At 34.2% G+C, this 18775-nt stretch overlaps 1 protein-coding gene across 4 annotated transcripts in view; it reads left to right on the plus strand.

Moving 5' to 3' along the window:
• The window catches only part of LOC114173570 (cleavage and polyadenylation specificity factor subunit 3-II), a 22916-nt gene extending 6087 nt beyond the window's left edge, over positions 1-16829 (plus strand). For 2 of the 4 annotated variants that reach the window (XM_028058055.1, XM_028058054.1), the window contains 11 exons: positions 83-155; positions 788-905; positions 1310-1383; positions 2034-2170; positions 3020-3083; positions 8758-8823; positions 9175-9244; positions 11728-11832; positions 12804-12945; positions 15012-15108; positions 15763-16829. In XM_028058055.1, the coding sequence (XP_027913856.1) occupies positions 83-155; positions 788-905; positions 1310-1383; positions 2034-2170; positions 3020-3083; positions 8758-8823; positions 9175-9244; positions 11728-11832; positions 12804-12945; positions 15012-15108; positions 15763-16212 (1396 nt within the window). In that variant the 3' untranslated portion in view covers positions 16213-16829. Of the gene's footprint in view, positions 1-82; positions 156-787; positions 906-1309; positions 1384-2033; positions 2171-3019; positions 3084-8757; positions 8824-9174; positions 9245-11727; positions 11833-12803; positions 12946-14552; positions 14590-15011; positions 15109-15762 lie in introns of all 4 variants that reach the window. The other 2 variants (XR_003602521.1, XM_028058056.1) reach the window with 2 other exon arrangements.
• The last annotated feature ends 1946 nt before the right edge of the window (positions 16830-18775 follow it).

Consider the following 18775-nt stretch of genomic DNA (forward strand, 5'->3'; position numbering starts at 1 on the left):
AATTTAAAATAGAGACAAGTATACGGACCCTTGTTGTTATTAGCATTTTAACGTTGCCTTGTCATTTTGAAAATTTGGGCAGTCATTTGGATCATGTTGGCGCTTTAGCTTACTTCACTGAAGTTTGTGGGTATAATGGACCAATTTACATGACAGTGAGTCCTTTTACTGCTACATTTTGGATGAAATGTTTGCCTGAACATATACTTCAGTTTTTGGAATTTTCTAATATAACAGAATTTGAATATTTGTGCTAAAATATTTGGGTTTAATTTAATTATAAACTTATACCGTGCTTCACTAACTTTCTTGTTCCTGCCCCCTGCTTAAAAGAACTATAATTTTATCCTTTTTCAAAACTCATCATAGAATCGGCCTGCTTTTTCTTTCAAAGTTGCAGAGTGTTATATTTTGATCCTTGATGCTGTTTTATGTTAAATTCCCATGTGAAAAAATGAGCTTAGTTTTGGTCTTTCCATGTAAAAAAATCTTCATTTTGATTTGTTGTATTGTTTTTCGTTTAGGTTCCCATTAGAAAAATACTCTTACCTTATAAATTATGTAAACGGTGGAGACCAATTTCCACACATATTTATTTAGGGACCTAAAAAAGTACAACTTTTTCATGCCGGACCTAATACAAAAAGCAAGTCTAGGGAAAAAAATTATAATTTCAGTGAAATTTTGAATACAAAAACATTTCACTAAATGGGTTGATAAGCATTGGCTTCCAAGTCATAATTCTACATTAGTAAATTTAACTGAAGTTTTATTTGATTTTAAATAGTACCCTACAAAAGCTTTGGCTCCTTTGATGTTGGAAGACTATCGCAAAGTGATGGTTGATCGCCGGGGTGAGGAAGAGCTATTTTCATCTGATCAAATTGCTGAGTGCATGAAGAAGGGTAATATAGGATCCACTTTTCATTTAAAGTACCCCATCTATAGGTTGGTTAGACAACTATTACTTTAAACATGCCACTAGGAATATTGGCGCCTGTTCTAGTTTTGACTTTGTTGAAGTTTGAATTGTGTGCAACTGTTGTATTAGGGATTTTAGGTGAAGGAAAAAGATTCATCTTTTAGGCTATAAATGTTAAATGTGCCATTTAAGTTTTGTTCTTTCAAATTGATAAATCTTGGTGGATTGATTTACATTTTTGTGTGCATTTTAAAGCTGATTCAGCTATACTTCTCAGTAGTTTATTATTTGTTTTTGGATTTTTGAACACAGTAGGTTTGCATCTAAAATCACCATGCTTCTGACATTAGTATCTAAAATTGTAATTTAATTTGATTCCATGTGCAGTTATTGCTGTTGATTTGAGGCAGACTGTACAAGTAGATGAAGACTTGCAGATACGTGCCTATTATGCAGGACATGTAAGGCTTGTGACTTCATCTTTGAAGTCATGTTTAGTTTTCTGAAAAAAAGTATAGCATTAGATGTCTTCACTGTTATGGTTGAATTTTTTTTTTTTTTTTGAACAATGTTAATGTAAAAAGTGAAGAACCCATGACTCTTTTGTGGCAATAAATCAGCTATTACTATTTCTCACAATTCTGTCTCCAACATGATAGGAGCAAACATATAGAGATAGACTGACACTTCATGAAAGATAAGTTGGATAATGGCCTTATAACTCCATAGATCCCATCAAGACTTCAACTTGCACATTTGTTTACAAAGAAGTTTCTCACAAAACGGTTTCATGATCCTACATGCAAGTTGGGAATGATTGATATTCATCAGCTTAATGGGGAGTGTCGAGTTATGAGAAGATATTGTTAATTAATGTAAAAACATTGTAGGGATATGAAGAATTATTATGAATTATTGTAATTATTTCTGGGATGATAGAGTTACTGTTTGGATTAAGAAATAGAATCAGAGTTTTCTCACTTCTTCAATGTCTTCTGTCCTCTTTTAAGTCTTCCCTGATTCAATCTCTTTCTATATCATTATAGTAGATTTTTCTTCCTTCAATGCCTTACTTCAATGTTTTAGTACTTAAGCTCATCGTTTTATAAAGGTTATTGGAGCTGCAATGTTCTATGCAAAAGTTGGAGATGCAGAAATGGTTTACACTGGAGACTACAATATGACACCAGATAGACACCTTGGAGCAGCTCAAATTGATCGATTACGACTTGACCTTCTTATAACTGAGTAAGAACATCATTGGTTGTATAAATGAACCTTCTAACAAAGTTATCAATAATGTAGTGACAGTGATAAATGTTCTTTTCTTGTTTATCTTTTACTTTATTTTCTACAATTATTATAAGTTTTGTACATACTTTTCACGGACTACTTATCTGTATGCATTACCATTGCTAACTCATCCTCATATTGATATTACTGTTAGAAATGTGAATTATTCCTTTGCTAGTACCTAATAGCCTAAACTTTTGAGATGTTGGTTCTTGAATTGTATCAAACCATGTGACCAAGAGGTCATGTGATCAACTCTTCTTGTCTTATTTTTTCATTGTTACTGTTTTGAGTTAAAATCCGTTTAACTATTATAATTCCTATTACTACATTGCTTGCATGATATTCCAACAGTTACTGTAATAAACATCATTGGTCTTGTTGCTATTCAGTAAACTCTTCATCTGTGCTTGAGAGGCATCATCAGAATTGTAATAGAATGAGTTTCTGCCCGATATCAAATGTAAACCAAAGTTGTGAAATTTTTGGATCATTAAACTGAATTCTCTGGTATTTGTTAGTAGTTTTGATGAAGGATTTTGTGGCTAGCTACCTACCTCAGATATAAAATTTGACAGACAGATACAGTCCATAGTAGTTTTGCATAAACATTATACAATTGTGTCATGTTACCAAGGTACAGTATATTTATCTGTGGTATCGTTGCTTTCTTTCCTCCTTTTGATTAATGGTTTAATGGGTTTTAAATGCATGAATCCTATATTGGTTTTACTGCTTGAAGTTATAAGATGGATTTTCTTGAATAGATTTTTGTATGATGATTCTTAAAGAAAATCATTTCAGATCCACATATGCGACTACAATTCGTGATTCAAGATATGCCCGAGAGAGAGAATTCCTCAAAGCTGTATGTGTTTGCAGCACTTAATTTATGATGTGATGCTGCTTGTATAATATGGTGTCTTGTTTTTTTCAGACATTGATTTAAGAAAAATGCATTGTTGACTCACTTTCCCAGTCCTTTCTTGTCATATTTTTGCTATTACATTTACATTGATCTGCCGTAGGTTATATTAAAAATGGGTCTTTTGGTATGTTTGAAGAATCCTTGGTTTGTATTCATGGTGTGGACCAATTTTTGTTGATTAGCAGAGATTTTGACTGAAGAAATAAAAAGAAAACTTTTGAATGAGCGCTATTTATGCTCCTATTAGATGCATTTGGTCGGAAAGAATATTAAGACTCAGCTGTTTTAGGAATATATGTTTATAATGTTATTGGATTGGACTTGTTGATCTATATTGGCTGTACAAGTGGTAGTGATTTTTTCCGTTTGGATAAAACCCTAAATGTTGATACAATATAATGCTTGGTTTTGGTAGGTCTCAAATGTTAACCCCGCGCTTACATCCCTAATGAATGGTAATGATAATCAATTCTTACAGATATAGGCATTTGCCAAAACTAATATTTAATAAGTATTGTAAAATAAGATGAAATAGGATTTTGGGATTAATCTCCCTTGTGTAAACCCTACACAAAGGATAGTTTATTTATATTGATAATGGACCAAACCCAGAAATACATAATGGGCTGAGCCCAACTACTAAACACAATATTATATCATCTAACACTCCTCCTCAAGCTGGTGCATACAAATCGTATGTACCAAGCTTGTTACAAAGATAATCAATTCTAGGTCCTCGAAGAGATTTAGTGAAAATATCTGCTAATTGATCAATTGAGTTGACAAACTCGGTCTTGATGTTCCCGGATAGGATTTTTTCTCGAATGAAGTGACAGTCAATTTCAATGTGTTTGGTCCTCTCATGAAAGACAGGATTAGAGCTAATGTGAAGAGCAACCTGATTGTCACATATGAGTGTCATTTGAGTGACATCTCCAAATTGCAATTCTTGAAGCAATTGCTTAAGCCAAACAAGTTCACACGTGGCTAAAGCCATAGCTCTATATTCCGCTTCTGCATTAGATCTTGCCACAACACTTTGTTTCTTGCTCTTCCAAGAGATCAAATTACCACCAATCGAGACACAATATCCAGAAGTAGATCTTCTGTCGGAAGGAGATCCTGCCCAGTCAGCATCTGAATAACATACAACTTTTGTATCAGAGTTGGAATCATATAGTAAACCTTTTCTAGGAGAGCTTTTGATATACTTTAATATGCGAATGACTGCCTTCCAATGTTCTTCACATGGGGAATTAAGGAATTGACTCACCACGCTAACAGTAAAGGAAATATCAGGACGAGTAACAGTAAGATAATTCAACTTTTCAACTAATCGTCTGTACTGTTCAGGATCTGAGAAAGGCTCCCCTTGTTTAGGTAGAAGTTTAATATTAGGATCCATGGGTGTTTCTACCGCTTTAGAATTCATTAACCCAGTTTCCTCCAGAATATCCAATGCATATTTCCTCTGGTATTATACCACTATTGGATTGTGCTACTTCAATACCCAAGAAATACCTGAGTTTTCCAAGATCTTTGGTCTGAAAATGACGACAAAGATATTGCTTTAAGAGGGACATGCCAAGGTTGTCGCTTCCTGTGAGAACAATGTCATCAACATATACTATTAAGTAGATACATCCAGCACTGGAGTGACGATAAAAAACTGAATGATCCACTTCACTGCGAGACATGCCAAATTGTTGAACAACACTACTGAATTTTCCAAACCAGGCCCGAGGAGACTGCTTTAGGCCATATAAAGATTTGTGAAGACGACAAACCAATCCAGAAGACTCCCCTGAGCAACAAAACTCGAAGGTTGCTCCATATAAATTTCTTCATTCAAATCGCCATTGAGGAATGCATTTTTGACATCAAGTTGGTGAAGAGGCCATTGGCGAAGAGCAGCCATGGCAATGAATAAGCAAACAAATGCCATCTTGGCCACTGGAGAAAAAGTATCACTATAATCCAAACCAAAGATCTGTGTGTAACCTTTGGCAACAAGGCGAGCTTTGAGACGGTCAACAGTACCATCAGGGCCAACTTTGATAGCATAGACCCACCTGCAACCAACAACAAATTTCCCGGATGGTAATTGGACAAGATCCCATGTTCCACTATGCCTGAGAGCACTCAATTCATCAAGCATGGCCTGACGCCAACCAGGGTGGGCTAATGCATCACCTAAAGATTTTGGAATTGACAAAGAGGAAATAGACGAAAGGCATGTATAGAAAGATGGAGAGATTCTATGATAACTCAAAGCAGCATAATGAGGGGAATGATTACGGGTAGAACGCATACCTTTACGAAAGGCAATGGGAAGATCAGACTCGGTTGTTGGAACCGGAGGAGACAAATAACTCGGCACTTGATGTGAGTCATGTGTTGGTGGTTGGCAACGGTGTCTTCTGCTATAAACCTGAAGAGGTGGTCTATCCGCAATAGGTACACTTGGAGGTGGCTGAGGAGAATCCGAGGTGGCACTGGAAGTGGGCACACTAGGAGGATCACACACAATAGGGATATCTATAGTAGTAGATGGTGGCTCACAACGAGAAGAGGGGTGTGTGAAGTAAAAAGAAGACTCGTCAAAGGTGACATCAGCGGAGATAAAATGACGGTTGAGGGAAGGAGAGAAACACTTATACCCTTTTTGTGAGCGGGGGAATCCTAAGAAGACACATTTGTGGGCTCTCGGAGACAACTTATCCAAGCAAGGACTAAAATCATGAACAAAACATGTGGACCCAAATACTTTAAGAGGTAAAGGGTGAAGAGGGTCGTGAGGAAATAAAATAGAATGAGGAACTTGGTTATGCAAGACTGAAGAAGGCATGCGATTAATAAGATAACAAGCAGTAAGAACCGCATCACCCCAAAAATGTGAAGGAACTGCACCATGAATTAAAAGAGTGTGAGTTGTTTCAATAAGGTGCCTATTCTTGAGCTCAGCCACTCCATTTTGTTGGGGTGTATAAGCGCATGATGTTTGATGAAGAATGTCCTGAGAAGCCATAAAATGTTTGAAGGATTGAGAGAGATATTCACGACCATTATCACTCCGCAAATTACGAATAGAAACCCCAAACTGTGTTTTAATTTCATGAAAGAATGATTGAAAAATAGAGAACAACTCGGAACGATTTTTCATTAAATATAACCAAGTACATCTTGAATAATCATCAATAAAAGTAACAAAATACTGAAAACCTAAAGTAGACTTAACACAACTAGGTCCCCAAATGTCTGGATGAACTAATGCAAAAGGGGACAAAGCCCGTTGTGAGACACTACAAGGAAACGAACTACGACTATGCTTTCCTAATTGACAAGACTCACACGACAAACTAGATAACTTGGACAAGTTGGGGACAAGTTGTTGCAGTTTGGCAAGGCTAGGATGACCAAATTGTGCATGAAGAAGGGATGGTGATTCCATAGCTGTGCCAACATGTGAAGGAGGACGAAGATGATACAGACCATTAGACTCACATCCGGTGCCAATCATGTGTCTCGGACTCCGGTCCTGTAAACAAACAGAATCTTTGGTAAAGGAAATAATACAATCAAGAGAACGAGTTAGCCGACTGACAGATAATAAATTGAATGGAGACCCAAGAACATAAAGAACATGATCAATGGATATAGATGGAAAAATATTAATAGTACCAACACCATGAGATGAGACTCTAGACCCATCTGCCATTGTAACTGAGGGTAAATGATCCGGACAAGACAAAGAAGAAAACAAAGATTTGTTATCAGTAATATGGTCTGTGGTGCCCGAGTCAAGAACCCAAGGACCAAGAGAATCAGAGTGAGTCAGGCCAACAAATGATGTACCTGTGCGTGCAACAGAGGCAGATGTAGTGAAACTAGAACTCTGACGTTCCTCATACCATTTGAGAAAGTCGTTGAAAATGGCAGGGTGCCCTGCGGTATCAGATGAAGCAGGATCCACAGTCGCTGATCGGGGAGGAGGATCAGAGTGAACCACTACAGCAGACCGAGGAGGACGTCCATGTAGAGCATAACATTTGTCAATCTTGTGGCCTAATTTGCCACAATGGTCACACTTGGGTCGTCCCTTTCCCGGCTTGCGAGAACAATTGCGATCATCCCGCTGAGAGACCAAGACTGAGGAATCATCAGCACAAGTAGATGTATCAATGATTTGTTTTCTTGGCACACGTAAAAGGGCAGAACTAGTAGCAGTGAAGTTGGGCACAACAGGAGACCCCAAAATCTGGTCGCGAACATGGGAATATTCATCAGAAAGACCATGTAATGCCAACAACATAAAGAACTTTGACTGTTGCTCAAGTTCTTCAGCTGGAGTGGAGACCGGAGGCAATAACTCATTAAACTCATGGAGAAGGGCATGAATTTTGCCCAAATATTCAGCCATGGGTCCAGGACTCCGCGGAGCAACAACCGTGAAAAGATCCTGACAAACATCATAAAGACGCTGAGTGTCATTGGTGTATAACAACTTGGCCTGTGCCCAAACGTCTGAACATGTTTCATATGAACGAAACATTTGTTTCAGCGAAGAGTTAATGGTGGACTTAATGACGATGCATAATTGGGCATCAATTTTCGTCCAACGGGAAACTTCATCTGCAACAACTTTAGTTACACTCTGGGTGAGATGATCTTCATATCCTTGACTCTTGAGGCAAAGTTTGATATCGGATGCCCATGTCGCGTAATTTGTGCCATCCAACTTGTCAATGGATAAATGCACATTGACGTAGTTGGTATAAACAGAGGGTTCAGATAGCGGAGTGCTTGAAGACGACACACTCGAATTGGTAGCGGAAGAAGCCATAGAGGGAGAAACCCTAAAAATTCAAGGTGCTCCGATTGAAACAACAACCACAGATCCAGAAAGAGCTCAAGAAGGCGATTCAAGCGAAGTTGATCGGCGCAGAAAACGACCGGCGACGCGCCGTCACGCGCGGCGGAGAGGGTGCGGCTGCCGGAGCTTGCGGCGCGTGGAGGCGCGTGGGAACTCCGGCGATCTCTGCGGCGTTGGAGTCGCCTGGCCAAGACGAACAAAGCCGTCTGGTCGTCGGTCGAAACTGCAGCTCCGGCGACGGTGGCGGCGGCGGTGGAGGCGACGGTGATGGTGGCAGAAGCGGCAGATGAGCGGCTGGACAGTGACTGTAGTAAACTAACCTAAGCTCTAGATACCATGTAAAATAAGATGAAATAGGGTTTTGGGATTAATCTCCCTTGTGTAAACCCTACACAAATGATAGTTTATTTATATTGATAATGGACCAAACCCAGAAATACATAATGGGCTGAGCCCAACTACTAAACACAATATTATATCATCTAACAAGTATAAAATATTTTATGCAAAAAGTTTATCACCATTGTGTCTATGTGAAATGTATTAATAGCATTAGTTTTAATTTTAAAAAGGGATTGTTGTGTTTATTTGGAAGGAAGCAGGACAGTTGCATGCTGTGTTAGAGATGGATATCAAGTTACATTATTTTCTCTTTTTATTTTTTGCTTTTTGTTTTTCAAAATGAACTCGACCCACACCTACTCTGACGTTGGGTATTAATTTTCAAATTAAAATATTTAGGTTCATAAATGTGTATCAAGTGGAGGCAAGGTGCTTATTCCAACATTTGCTGTTGGAAGAGCTCAGGTATTCTTATTAATTCATCTCACAGATTGTAATTTATCTTTCTATTTGTTATAGCTAATGGATGAAGTCCAAGCAACTATTTCACTTATAAATTCTAAGTATGTGTTTGGTTCAACATATTTTGAAGAAACTATCAATTATTTTTGCCTGTATTTTTGAGAGATCTTTCGAAAATTAAATATATCTTAATTAATAATTTAAAAGACCTTAAAAAAGAACAATTTCACTAAGGTTATATTAATAAACCATGAGCCACTCAAATTGATGTCTTTTAGTGACCAGTTCAATTTTCAAAAGTATGATATATATGTAATGGTTGTCTTATATTTACGAAGCTGTTACAATATCTAGGAACTATGCATTTTGTTGGAGGACTACTGGGAACGTATGAATTTGAAGGTTCCTATCTATTTCTCAGCAGGTTCGTTTCAGCGTATACTTTTGTGTCAATTATCTTTCTTTGATCTATTGTTTTTGTGTAAGTAAACTATACATAATCATTTCACTGTAACCCTTCCCATTTATAGAAAACAAGATTTTATCTTATTTCCTAAGTTTCACAATTACTTTTATAAACATATTATGTACATTCAATAAATTAAATAAGGAACTGTCTTCTGCACAGCACACACTTTATTTTTTGGGAAATCTTCCATGAGGCTTAATTGGCCAGTACTGAGGTTGTAGTAACCCTAACCAGAGTTGCTCCCCGTTATCCCACTAAAACAGCCAGTCTTATTTGTTTTAACGATATAATCACTAAGGCCATGTATTATTGCATTTTTTTGTCTTGTGACATTATCTCAAATCCTGTGTTGAAATTTTTCTGTAGAGGCTTATCTAGTTTTTAAAATTGAACCATGAAAGGATTATCTGTGTGTATAGTTTTTAATTTAAAAAATAGCTATTTTATTACAGAAAAAGAGATAAACCACCACTACAAACATGTTAATAACGGGTTCCCTACTCTCAGCTAACTTGACTACCAAACTAAAAGTAGAAAGGTTTCAGAGCTTCTTGTACAAAACACCAACAGAATGTGAACTTCCTCGATTTGTTAGTCAGTTAATGATGGACAGATGAAAGAGTATGACAGGGTATACATCAGTTTTAGATTCTGACTAAAGATTGAGAGGGTGGTCACAAATTTCTGTAGGAGTAGTAAATTACGTATCCTTATCATTTCTAGATCTCTGTTTTTGTATATTTTGATCATATCCTATAAAAAAACAAGCATGAAGGAAGCAAGCTGAAATAAGAATCAACGAGGTTCTGGAAAATGTTTGATGATGAGAGCCTCATTGGGTGGAGAAGTTTCAGATGAATCAGAAAATGGAGATGACAGCGGTGGATCTTTAGCAGTAGACCTAGTGGAATTAGTGAGGATCCATGGAGAAGGTTGGAGATTCCTTGGATGAAATCTCCCTGAATGGTTTCTTAAGGAAATTTTTACATTCTGATTTAATAAAAATCCAGAATTTGTAATTGCAAATGGAGAAATATTTTTTATTGGTATATATTGTTAGAATATCAACACAATATCTTAGAGGGAGAGAATGACTATGACAGATTAAGAAACTTTTGGTAGTTTATGATTATTATGTTATTCAGCATTCTTCCCCTACTTTTTGGATATTATAAAATATATTATTGTCATTTTAATGATAACTATCAATGTATAATAAACAGAATTGAAAATATAGAGAAGTTGTCATTCTTCCCCTTCCAAATGTTTGAAAAGCTATTGTGGTCAATTTCTGTAATTATAATGATGACTTCCACTTAATTTTCAAAGAAGGCAGTTATTATCACATAATAGTAAATTTACACTTTAAAGAGATGTAGGGGAAGAAAACATAAACTATGATTCTCATTTCTTAGTTTGAAACGAGTAGAAGAGGTTACTTAATCACCCTAAAGATAATTGCATTAATGAAATAACAACTCTTTGTATCCCTACAATATCTTGATATTGATATTTACCATTTCTAATAATATCTTCTCATAACTCAACACTTTCCCTCAAGTTGGTACATGGATATCAATCATTCTCAACTTGTATGTAAGATCATGAAACTGTTGTGTGGGAAGTCCCTTTATAAATATATCTGTTAGCTGAAGTCTTGGTGGGATGTAGGAAGCAATACTTACAGTTGCTGAAGTGTCGATATATCTCTAAGTGTCACTCTATCTCTTTGTGTATGGTTCTATTGCGATGGACAAAATTGCGAGTAATACTATTAGTTGATTTATTGTCAAAAAGCAAAGTCATAGTTCCTCTAGTTCAATTTATATACTCCCAAGTTTGGTATGTATGTACATTCTATATGCTCTAGTTGGAGGGAGAGTTTCATAATTGTGTAACTTATCTGGATGGGATAACTTATTATAATAGGTTAACTTATGCATAGTATTACTTATCTGACCTATATCTGTTGGATTGATCATTACATTTTAGTATTTTTTATGCAAGGAACTCCTATAAATGAATGAATGAGCTAAAAGAGATGAATCACTCTCTTAAGCATATTTTCCTTACTTCTATCTCATGTAATATCAATAATCACTACAGCATCTAATAATATGTTATTGTAACTTAAGATTTACATTATCTAAAAGACATTATTTAAAAATATGGGAACAACTAATTGTATAAGCATAATGGTTTAGAGCTGATTATGCATTATTCTTTTACCAAAGCTTCTTGTGCTGCACTGTTCACTCTATGTAGGCTTATTGCAGAATAGTTTTCCTTGTCCTTTCCAAATGAATCAGATTAAGATAATAAAATACAGCTCAGTTCTGTAACTTATTGACTAGTCTATTTTTCGGACAATGTTTCTATTTTTCCATTAGTTGTTGGGATCTGTGCTTCATATTAATACTCCATTTCTTTGTTTCCAGGATTAACAGTCCAAGTTAATGCGTATTATAAAATGCTTATTAGTTGGACAAGCCAGAAGATTAAAGATACATACTCTAAACATAATGCTTTCGATTTTAAGAATGGTAATTTCAATATTTTTTTTGTCATATCATAAATATTCTGTCTGGCATCGTTATGCATTCATATGTTCACTAACATTTCTGTAAACTGTTCCTTTTTTCAATGTTTGTTACATATCTTTAATGCTGTGATACAGTGCCTTGACGTTGGGACCATTCCTAAGTCTGAGATTATATTTCTTTAAATTCAGTAATTGTAACAGTTTGCCAAAGGATTAACGAATTTGATATTTAAAGCATTAGCTTCCTCATGGCAAAAACGTGATGGCTTGGGGCTGATTTTGTTTTAATGGTAAGGGGTTTGATTATAGTGGGCAAAAGGAGTGAAATGGCTAACATGTGGTAGTTGACTGGCAGCTGTAACTGGTGCCCTAAAAGACTAGAAGTGTGAATAGTTGCTTTACAGGTTTTATGAGAAGGAATGTCTGCCATCGGATTCTTAGGTTTGACATCTATATAACACATACCAAAGCTAGATCTTTTTGATGATATGAAATTTTAAATATTTTCTTTTCATATCTGGTGATGACAAATTTGAATTTATTGAAAAGAAAAATAAATCAAACAAAAGGAAATTGTTCTATTCTTGTTGACAGATTTTCTTTCATTGATTTACTATATATGAAATAACTATGGTGTGTCCTCAAACTTTGATTGGCAAGATGAAGAATATTGTGTCATTGTTATGCTAGGCGATCTTTAATCTCTTATGAAATTTTTATTGAAATTTCAAGGTCAGTTGGTAAAAGTCTGGAGTAGTAAAAGTAGAAGTCCTAACGGAGTATCGTGGGGAAATATATAAAATTTTGCTAATATGACATATATTAATTTTACTTTTAAACAAACTTATTCGAATGCATCCATATTGAAACTTTTGTGAGAAAACTCAAGAAATTAAGATTAGAGCTTTTGTTGAAATTATGTGTATTATCTGATAAGTTCTACGTCTCATTCATCTGGTTTGGATGTTACAGTTCAAAAGTTTGAGAGGTCTATGATAAATGCTCCTGGTCCTTGTGTTCTTTTCGCTACTCCTGGGATGATAAGCGGTGGATTTTCGCTTGAAGTTTTTAAGCAGTGGGCAGTGTCAGAAAATAACCTTGTCACTTTGCCGGGGTACAATCCTATTTCTTATTTTTCTTTACTTTATTTCTCTTTATATTAGCCATTTGATAGCATGATGAGCAAAATGCCGATAAATGTTTACTAAAATTAGCTTGTCACATTGAAAAGCATATGGACACGAAGCTATTTTAATACTGCCCTTTAATGATAAATATCACGCTTGACTAAAACTTCTGGTACATACAAATACATTGGTGATAGCAGTCAATTTAGGAAGTGACTGCTTCACAATTTTTGGATGGAAAGAAAATTTAGAAATTGAAATGCAAATGATTGTTTTGGATGTGTACGAGTCAGATTGTTTTTTAAAAGCATAAGAATGATTTCACATGATTGTTTTAGATAAAAGTTAAAAAAATTTCGTTCACGATTTTCCATTATATTATTTATTTTACAGGTTGCAATTAAATCCATTTACTCACTAACTAAGCCCAGCCATGCATAAATCCGTCATTTCACCCAAAAATTAAAAAATTTGAAGTATAAGATCATTTATCATTGGATGGCTTATGGACCAACATATATCGTAATGTGTAGTGTAATGCTTGAAGGGGCAAGCCTAGGTTGAGATTTCAGAATTTAGGGAGAACTCCTCAAATTAATGTATCAGAGACTATTAGCAATTATATTTTATTATTTCATATTTAACAGATTATAATAAAGTCTATAATGTAAATATCCTTGAATGATAGGGATCTGATTATACACCTGAATAATAGGGATTTGATTACATTAAATGTTATTATTATATTTCCAAAATCAGTTTTCTAATCATGTATATATATTTTACGTACTCTTAGTAATAAAATTATTCAATTCTACCCTAATATTTGAGAGAGGAGAGGCTATTCAAAATTCTAACCGAAGCTCGTTTTTAAGTGAAGAAAATTAAAAGAAAATAAAACTACAGATTTTGTTCAAAAAAAGGATTTTGGTAAAATAATCAAACAAGTGAAAGGAGGAAGGAAAAATAATAAAAACAGTGACAGAAAGTTGTGGATAAGGCGAAGAAGCACAAGGTAAAGATTGGTGAGAATTTGAGGGGAAACAAGGTGTCATATTAGGGAAGGGAAATAGATAAATTGGTACTAATATTTGTCACCGATTTAGGAAAATATTTCTATATAATGGAATAAGAGAAATCCAAGAGAAATATCAAATTTTGTAAGGTTGAGTTAGGCTTAAAGTTCAATTTTTAACATGGTATTAGAGTTATAAATTAGAGCCTATACTAGCAAAGTTTGTTGTCTGTTAGATCTATTATTCCATCTCTTATCGGGTTGCTATCAGACTACCCATTAATGTATAGTCACATGGTCAACATGCATATGCCTTGGTGTGAGAGGATTGTGTTGGAAGTCCTACGTTGATTAAAGATAAAGTCAATTCATTGTATATAAGTAGGTGCAAACTTCACTTTACAAACTGGTTTTGTGAGGTTGAATTATACTTAAAATTCATTTCTTAATATGGTATCAGAGTCATGAATTAGAGTATATCCTAGCAAAATTTGTTATTTGTTAGGTCTATTGTTCAACTTGCTATTGGATCATCCATTAATGTCTAGTCTCACATTTGAGATGTATGTCTCGATGTAGGGAATGTGTTGGAACTCTCACAACGACTAGAGATAAGGTAATTTGTAGTATATAAGTAAGTGCAAACCTCACATTTCAAGTCAATTTTGTAAGGTTGAGTTAGACTTAAAGTTCACTTTTTAATCATGTCAATCGAAAAATCTGTCTTAAATATGTGGAAGTTGGTACTTCTTTTAGAAGTAACTACGAATATTTGTGTTTTCTGTCATGTATAGTTTTTTTTTATTTTATTTTATTTTATTTCATGGTTCTGTCTTTCTGCCATCTACACCATGTCACTACATGTATTCTGTGCATGGAGAGACTTTTCTTTGCCATTTGTTTTACTGTCTCTTTAGTTTCTTTTTTCTTTTTTAAGAAAAAATATGTATGAATGTATACAAGAAAAATATGTATTGATCTATTCCATTTTCATATATTCGAAAACCAGTTGTATTCCGTTACTTTGTTCTCTTGTAGGTATTGTATGGCTGGAACGATAGGTCATAAATTAATGTCAGATAAGCGGGCCAAAGTTGATCTGGACGCTAATACAAGAATAGATGTGCGATGCCAGGTAAATATTATCCCCTACCCAATTACAGGGAGATATATCTAACTATTCATTATTTTTACGAACGTCAGTTCATAGAACTTCACATGGCATGAGTAGCAACAGAGTTAGCTGCATGTACAAGTTGATAAATCGGCACAGTGGTGAAAATAACATGATTAGCAAACTTATATTAGGAAAATAAACATCTTGACTTTCACAGAGTATTACATCATTAGTCTACTTTCCTGAGCTTGGTGTTTGAGGTGATGAGTATGCTTCTGACATGCCTTTTTCATATTAATATACAACTGAAACCATATTTCTTCTTTCACTTCTTTGTTCTATAATAGCAGATTCTGTCCTCTTGAGTTGATATTGGTACACTGGGTATAAACCCGATTTTAACTAATCTGTGTGTCGCTGTCACCTATCGATGTTCCTCCAATTATCTTGAGATTTTTGTTTTGAAGACTTGTGTGCTATAGAAATAAGACCAAGACGACATTATAATACTGCTTATATTTAAATTAATGTCTTTCTAGTCTTGAATTGCTTGAATATCAAAAAACAAGAAATCCTTGTAGTCTTCTGCTATATTGTACAAATCAGCACTGAAGGTAATTGCGTCAATTGATTTGGTTTCTGGTATAACTTTGACTCGACTTAAATTGGCAGGTTCATCAATTAGCTTTTAGTCCTCACACTGATTCTAAAGGGATAATGGATCTTGTAAATTTTCTCGCCCCCAAGCATGTTATACTAGTGCATGGGGAGAAGCATAAGATGGCTTCCCTTAAAGAAAAGATTCATTCTGAATTTGGGATTCAATGTTATGATCCTGCAAACAACGAAACCATATGCATTCCTTCAACTCACTATGTAAATGCAGAAGCCTCACACTCTTTCATCAGAAGCTGCTTGAGTCCGAACTTCACATTTCAGAAATGCAGTTCGGTGGACATATGTAACTCTTCTACGATAGACAAAAGCTTAATGCCTATGCTCCAAGTCGAAGATGAAAGGGTATCAGAGGGAGTTTTTGTTGTGGAGAAGGGTAAAAAGGCAAAGATTGTACACAAGGACGAACTTTTGCTTATGTTGGAGGAACCGAAGCACGAACAATGAGAGGGACGGTCTGACATATTGGTGACTCAATGGATCTTAGTCTTGGTTCTTATATTCAGAACTTCATTGCGACTTATCTTGAAATTCTCAATTTCTTGAAGAGCATCTGCAAATAATCGTGGCAGTAATGTCCCTACAGGATTAAGGAAAACTCCCAACATCAAAGCAGTGTATTTCTGCTGCTTTTAGTCAGCAGTGAATGAGAAAATTGCAAGGAAACAAATCTCAGCAATTTGGAGCATCAATACCCACTGAAAATGTTTTATTTCAGAGCACTGAAGGAAGTATGTGAATGAAACAACAGAAGTGGTTCGTTCCATAAAAAGATAATCAGTTTAAACAGAACAGCTTGGGTTGGGGTTATTCTTCCTTCCTTTACAAGAAGTTCGTTTATGGCCGTAATAATTTGATACTCTGATCCTAACATGAAGGGATTTACTGTGATTGCTTTTGTTCCCATATTTTATTTTTTGGTTATTCTAGGAAACATGTTCCCCATGAATTACTCCTAGTAGGTCATTCAATGATCTGAATTCCAGATTGGTCTTGTATTTTGTTTATTTCAGATGTGTAACCAATTTTTACAAAAGCAACCTAATGAGCTGTCTTTTCGTACTTTTGCTGCTGTAGAAGTGAATTATAACTTATAAGCCTATATTAAGTTGAGTTGTAATAACCATTTTTTTTTCATTCATTACACACTCACTACAATATATAGGTGAAAAATGTTGGGAGGGTAATTTATTTTATAAAGAATTTTAAATTTTTATTATATTATTTCAATCAAAGTTTGAATTAAGAATTTATAATAGTATTTTGATCAAATAAATGAGAATTTTAAACATCATTAAAAGAAAAAGAATATGAAACTTTTTATTCTTTTATCAAATCTATATCTATTTTATTCGATTTGTTTCTTCTTCGGAATTAGATCTCAGTTAAAATATTGTTAACATGATTTTGGTTGGAATGTTTGTTTTGCGAAAGGTTTTTGGATGATATTTGCTTGACATAATTTTTTCAATTGATTTTTTTGAGAGTTTCCTTTAAAGTTAAAGTTGAAGTTCATTAAGATTTATTTTATCATTATTCTTAAACTCTAGAAGAGAAAATCGTTGAGTTGAAATTGGGTTGTTTTACACATTACAAGTTGTATTGAGAAAAATGAATCAATACATCAAATAGAAGAAATTTGATATCTTATAACAATAAAATCATAATACGAGAATAAATAAAGATATTCCTAATAACACATATATATAGATTAGATATTCACGATTGTATAATATTAATTCTGTATTTCTAAATTTCTAACCACATTCATAATTATATATAGGATAGTTTCTTATTTCTTTTAACTATAATACTTCGCTTCAAACTATAGCATATAAGTTGGATGTGTAGTATGTTACAAGAAATAAGAAAATACCTCAATGTCCAAGATAATTTGTCTGGAAATTTTGAAAAGGATTTTGTTTTAGTTTTACAATACCTCCCTTATCACTACTTGTGATAACAATGTCATTCACATACAATGAGATAATCCTTAGAAAGAATGACAATAGAATTAATAATGATCAACATCCTCGCTTAGCATCAGTTAGAGAAAGTTGCAATTTTAATTAGTAAAATCAATACCAAAGATATTATGTCAATAATATTATTCTAATATATCTTATATTATGCCCGTGTATTATTTTTCATATGTGCAATTATTATTATTAATTATTTCCTATATTGTCTATTGTATTCAACGATGGTTTTATAATAAAAGTTATGAAAAATGTTAAAAATTCAAACAATAAAGTATCTGTTAACATAATAAAGTATTCAAATATAATAAAATTTTAATATTTGTTAACAAACAAGTTAAGATAATCTATTTTCTTAACTTTAATCTCATTAAAAAATATTTAGAATAAATAAAAGCTTATTTTGTTTGAAAATGTGATTGAAAAAATTGTTTATGGTTTTTTAAAGTATGATTAGATTTTAGGTTTATTTGTAAAGATGATAATGTGGGATGAGCTAGCATTCAGACTCTAAGAAAATATGCGGGATGGACTAAGTATTTAAGTCTATTGGTTCGCTTAAGCCCCTCTCACATAATTTGTAGCTCATGTGCTTATAAGCAAGTTGCTCATTAAAGTTTTTCTCTAGTCAATCCAAAAACAACTTTATTCTTTACGTTTCTTCTCTTATTTTAATCTAATTCAAAGTCATTTCTATTTTCAAAAAACTTGTACTTAAAAATTTGGAATTATAAAATTATGAATGTTACTTTTTTTTAGGAAATAGACCTATAAAATTTATTACTTTTTCTAATTTAATTAAATAAAAATAAGGTTATTAAAATACTACACCTTGGTAAAAAAATACAAAATAAATAATTTCTCATGCGGGTCGCGGCCTGCAAACCTCACGGACCAAACATTATGCGGGACATGCCAACTACAGGGCGGGCCAAAATGAGATAGGCCGGTTTGTATTGTCATCCCTACTTAATTATTCTTTTGGTCTTTATTTTTGTTGAAAATGTCAAGTTGGTCTTCCAGATTTTTTT

This window comes from Vigna unguiculata, chromosome 2 (assembly GCF_004118075.2).
Source record: "Vigna unguiculata cultivar IT97K-499-35 chromosome 2, ASM411807v1, whole genome shotgun sequence".
Classification (NCBI taxonomy): domain Eukaryota; kingdom Viridiplantae; phylum Streptophyta; class Magnoliopsida; order Fabales; family Fabaceae; genus Vigna; species Vigna unguiculata.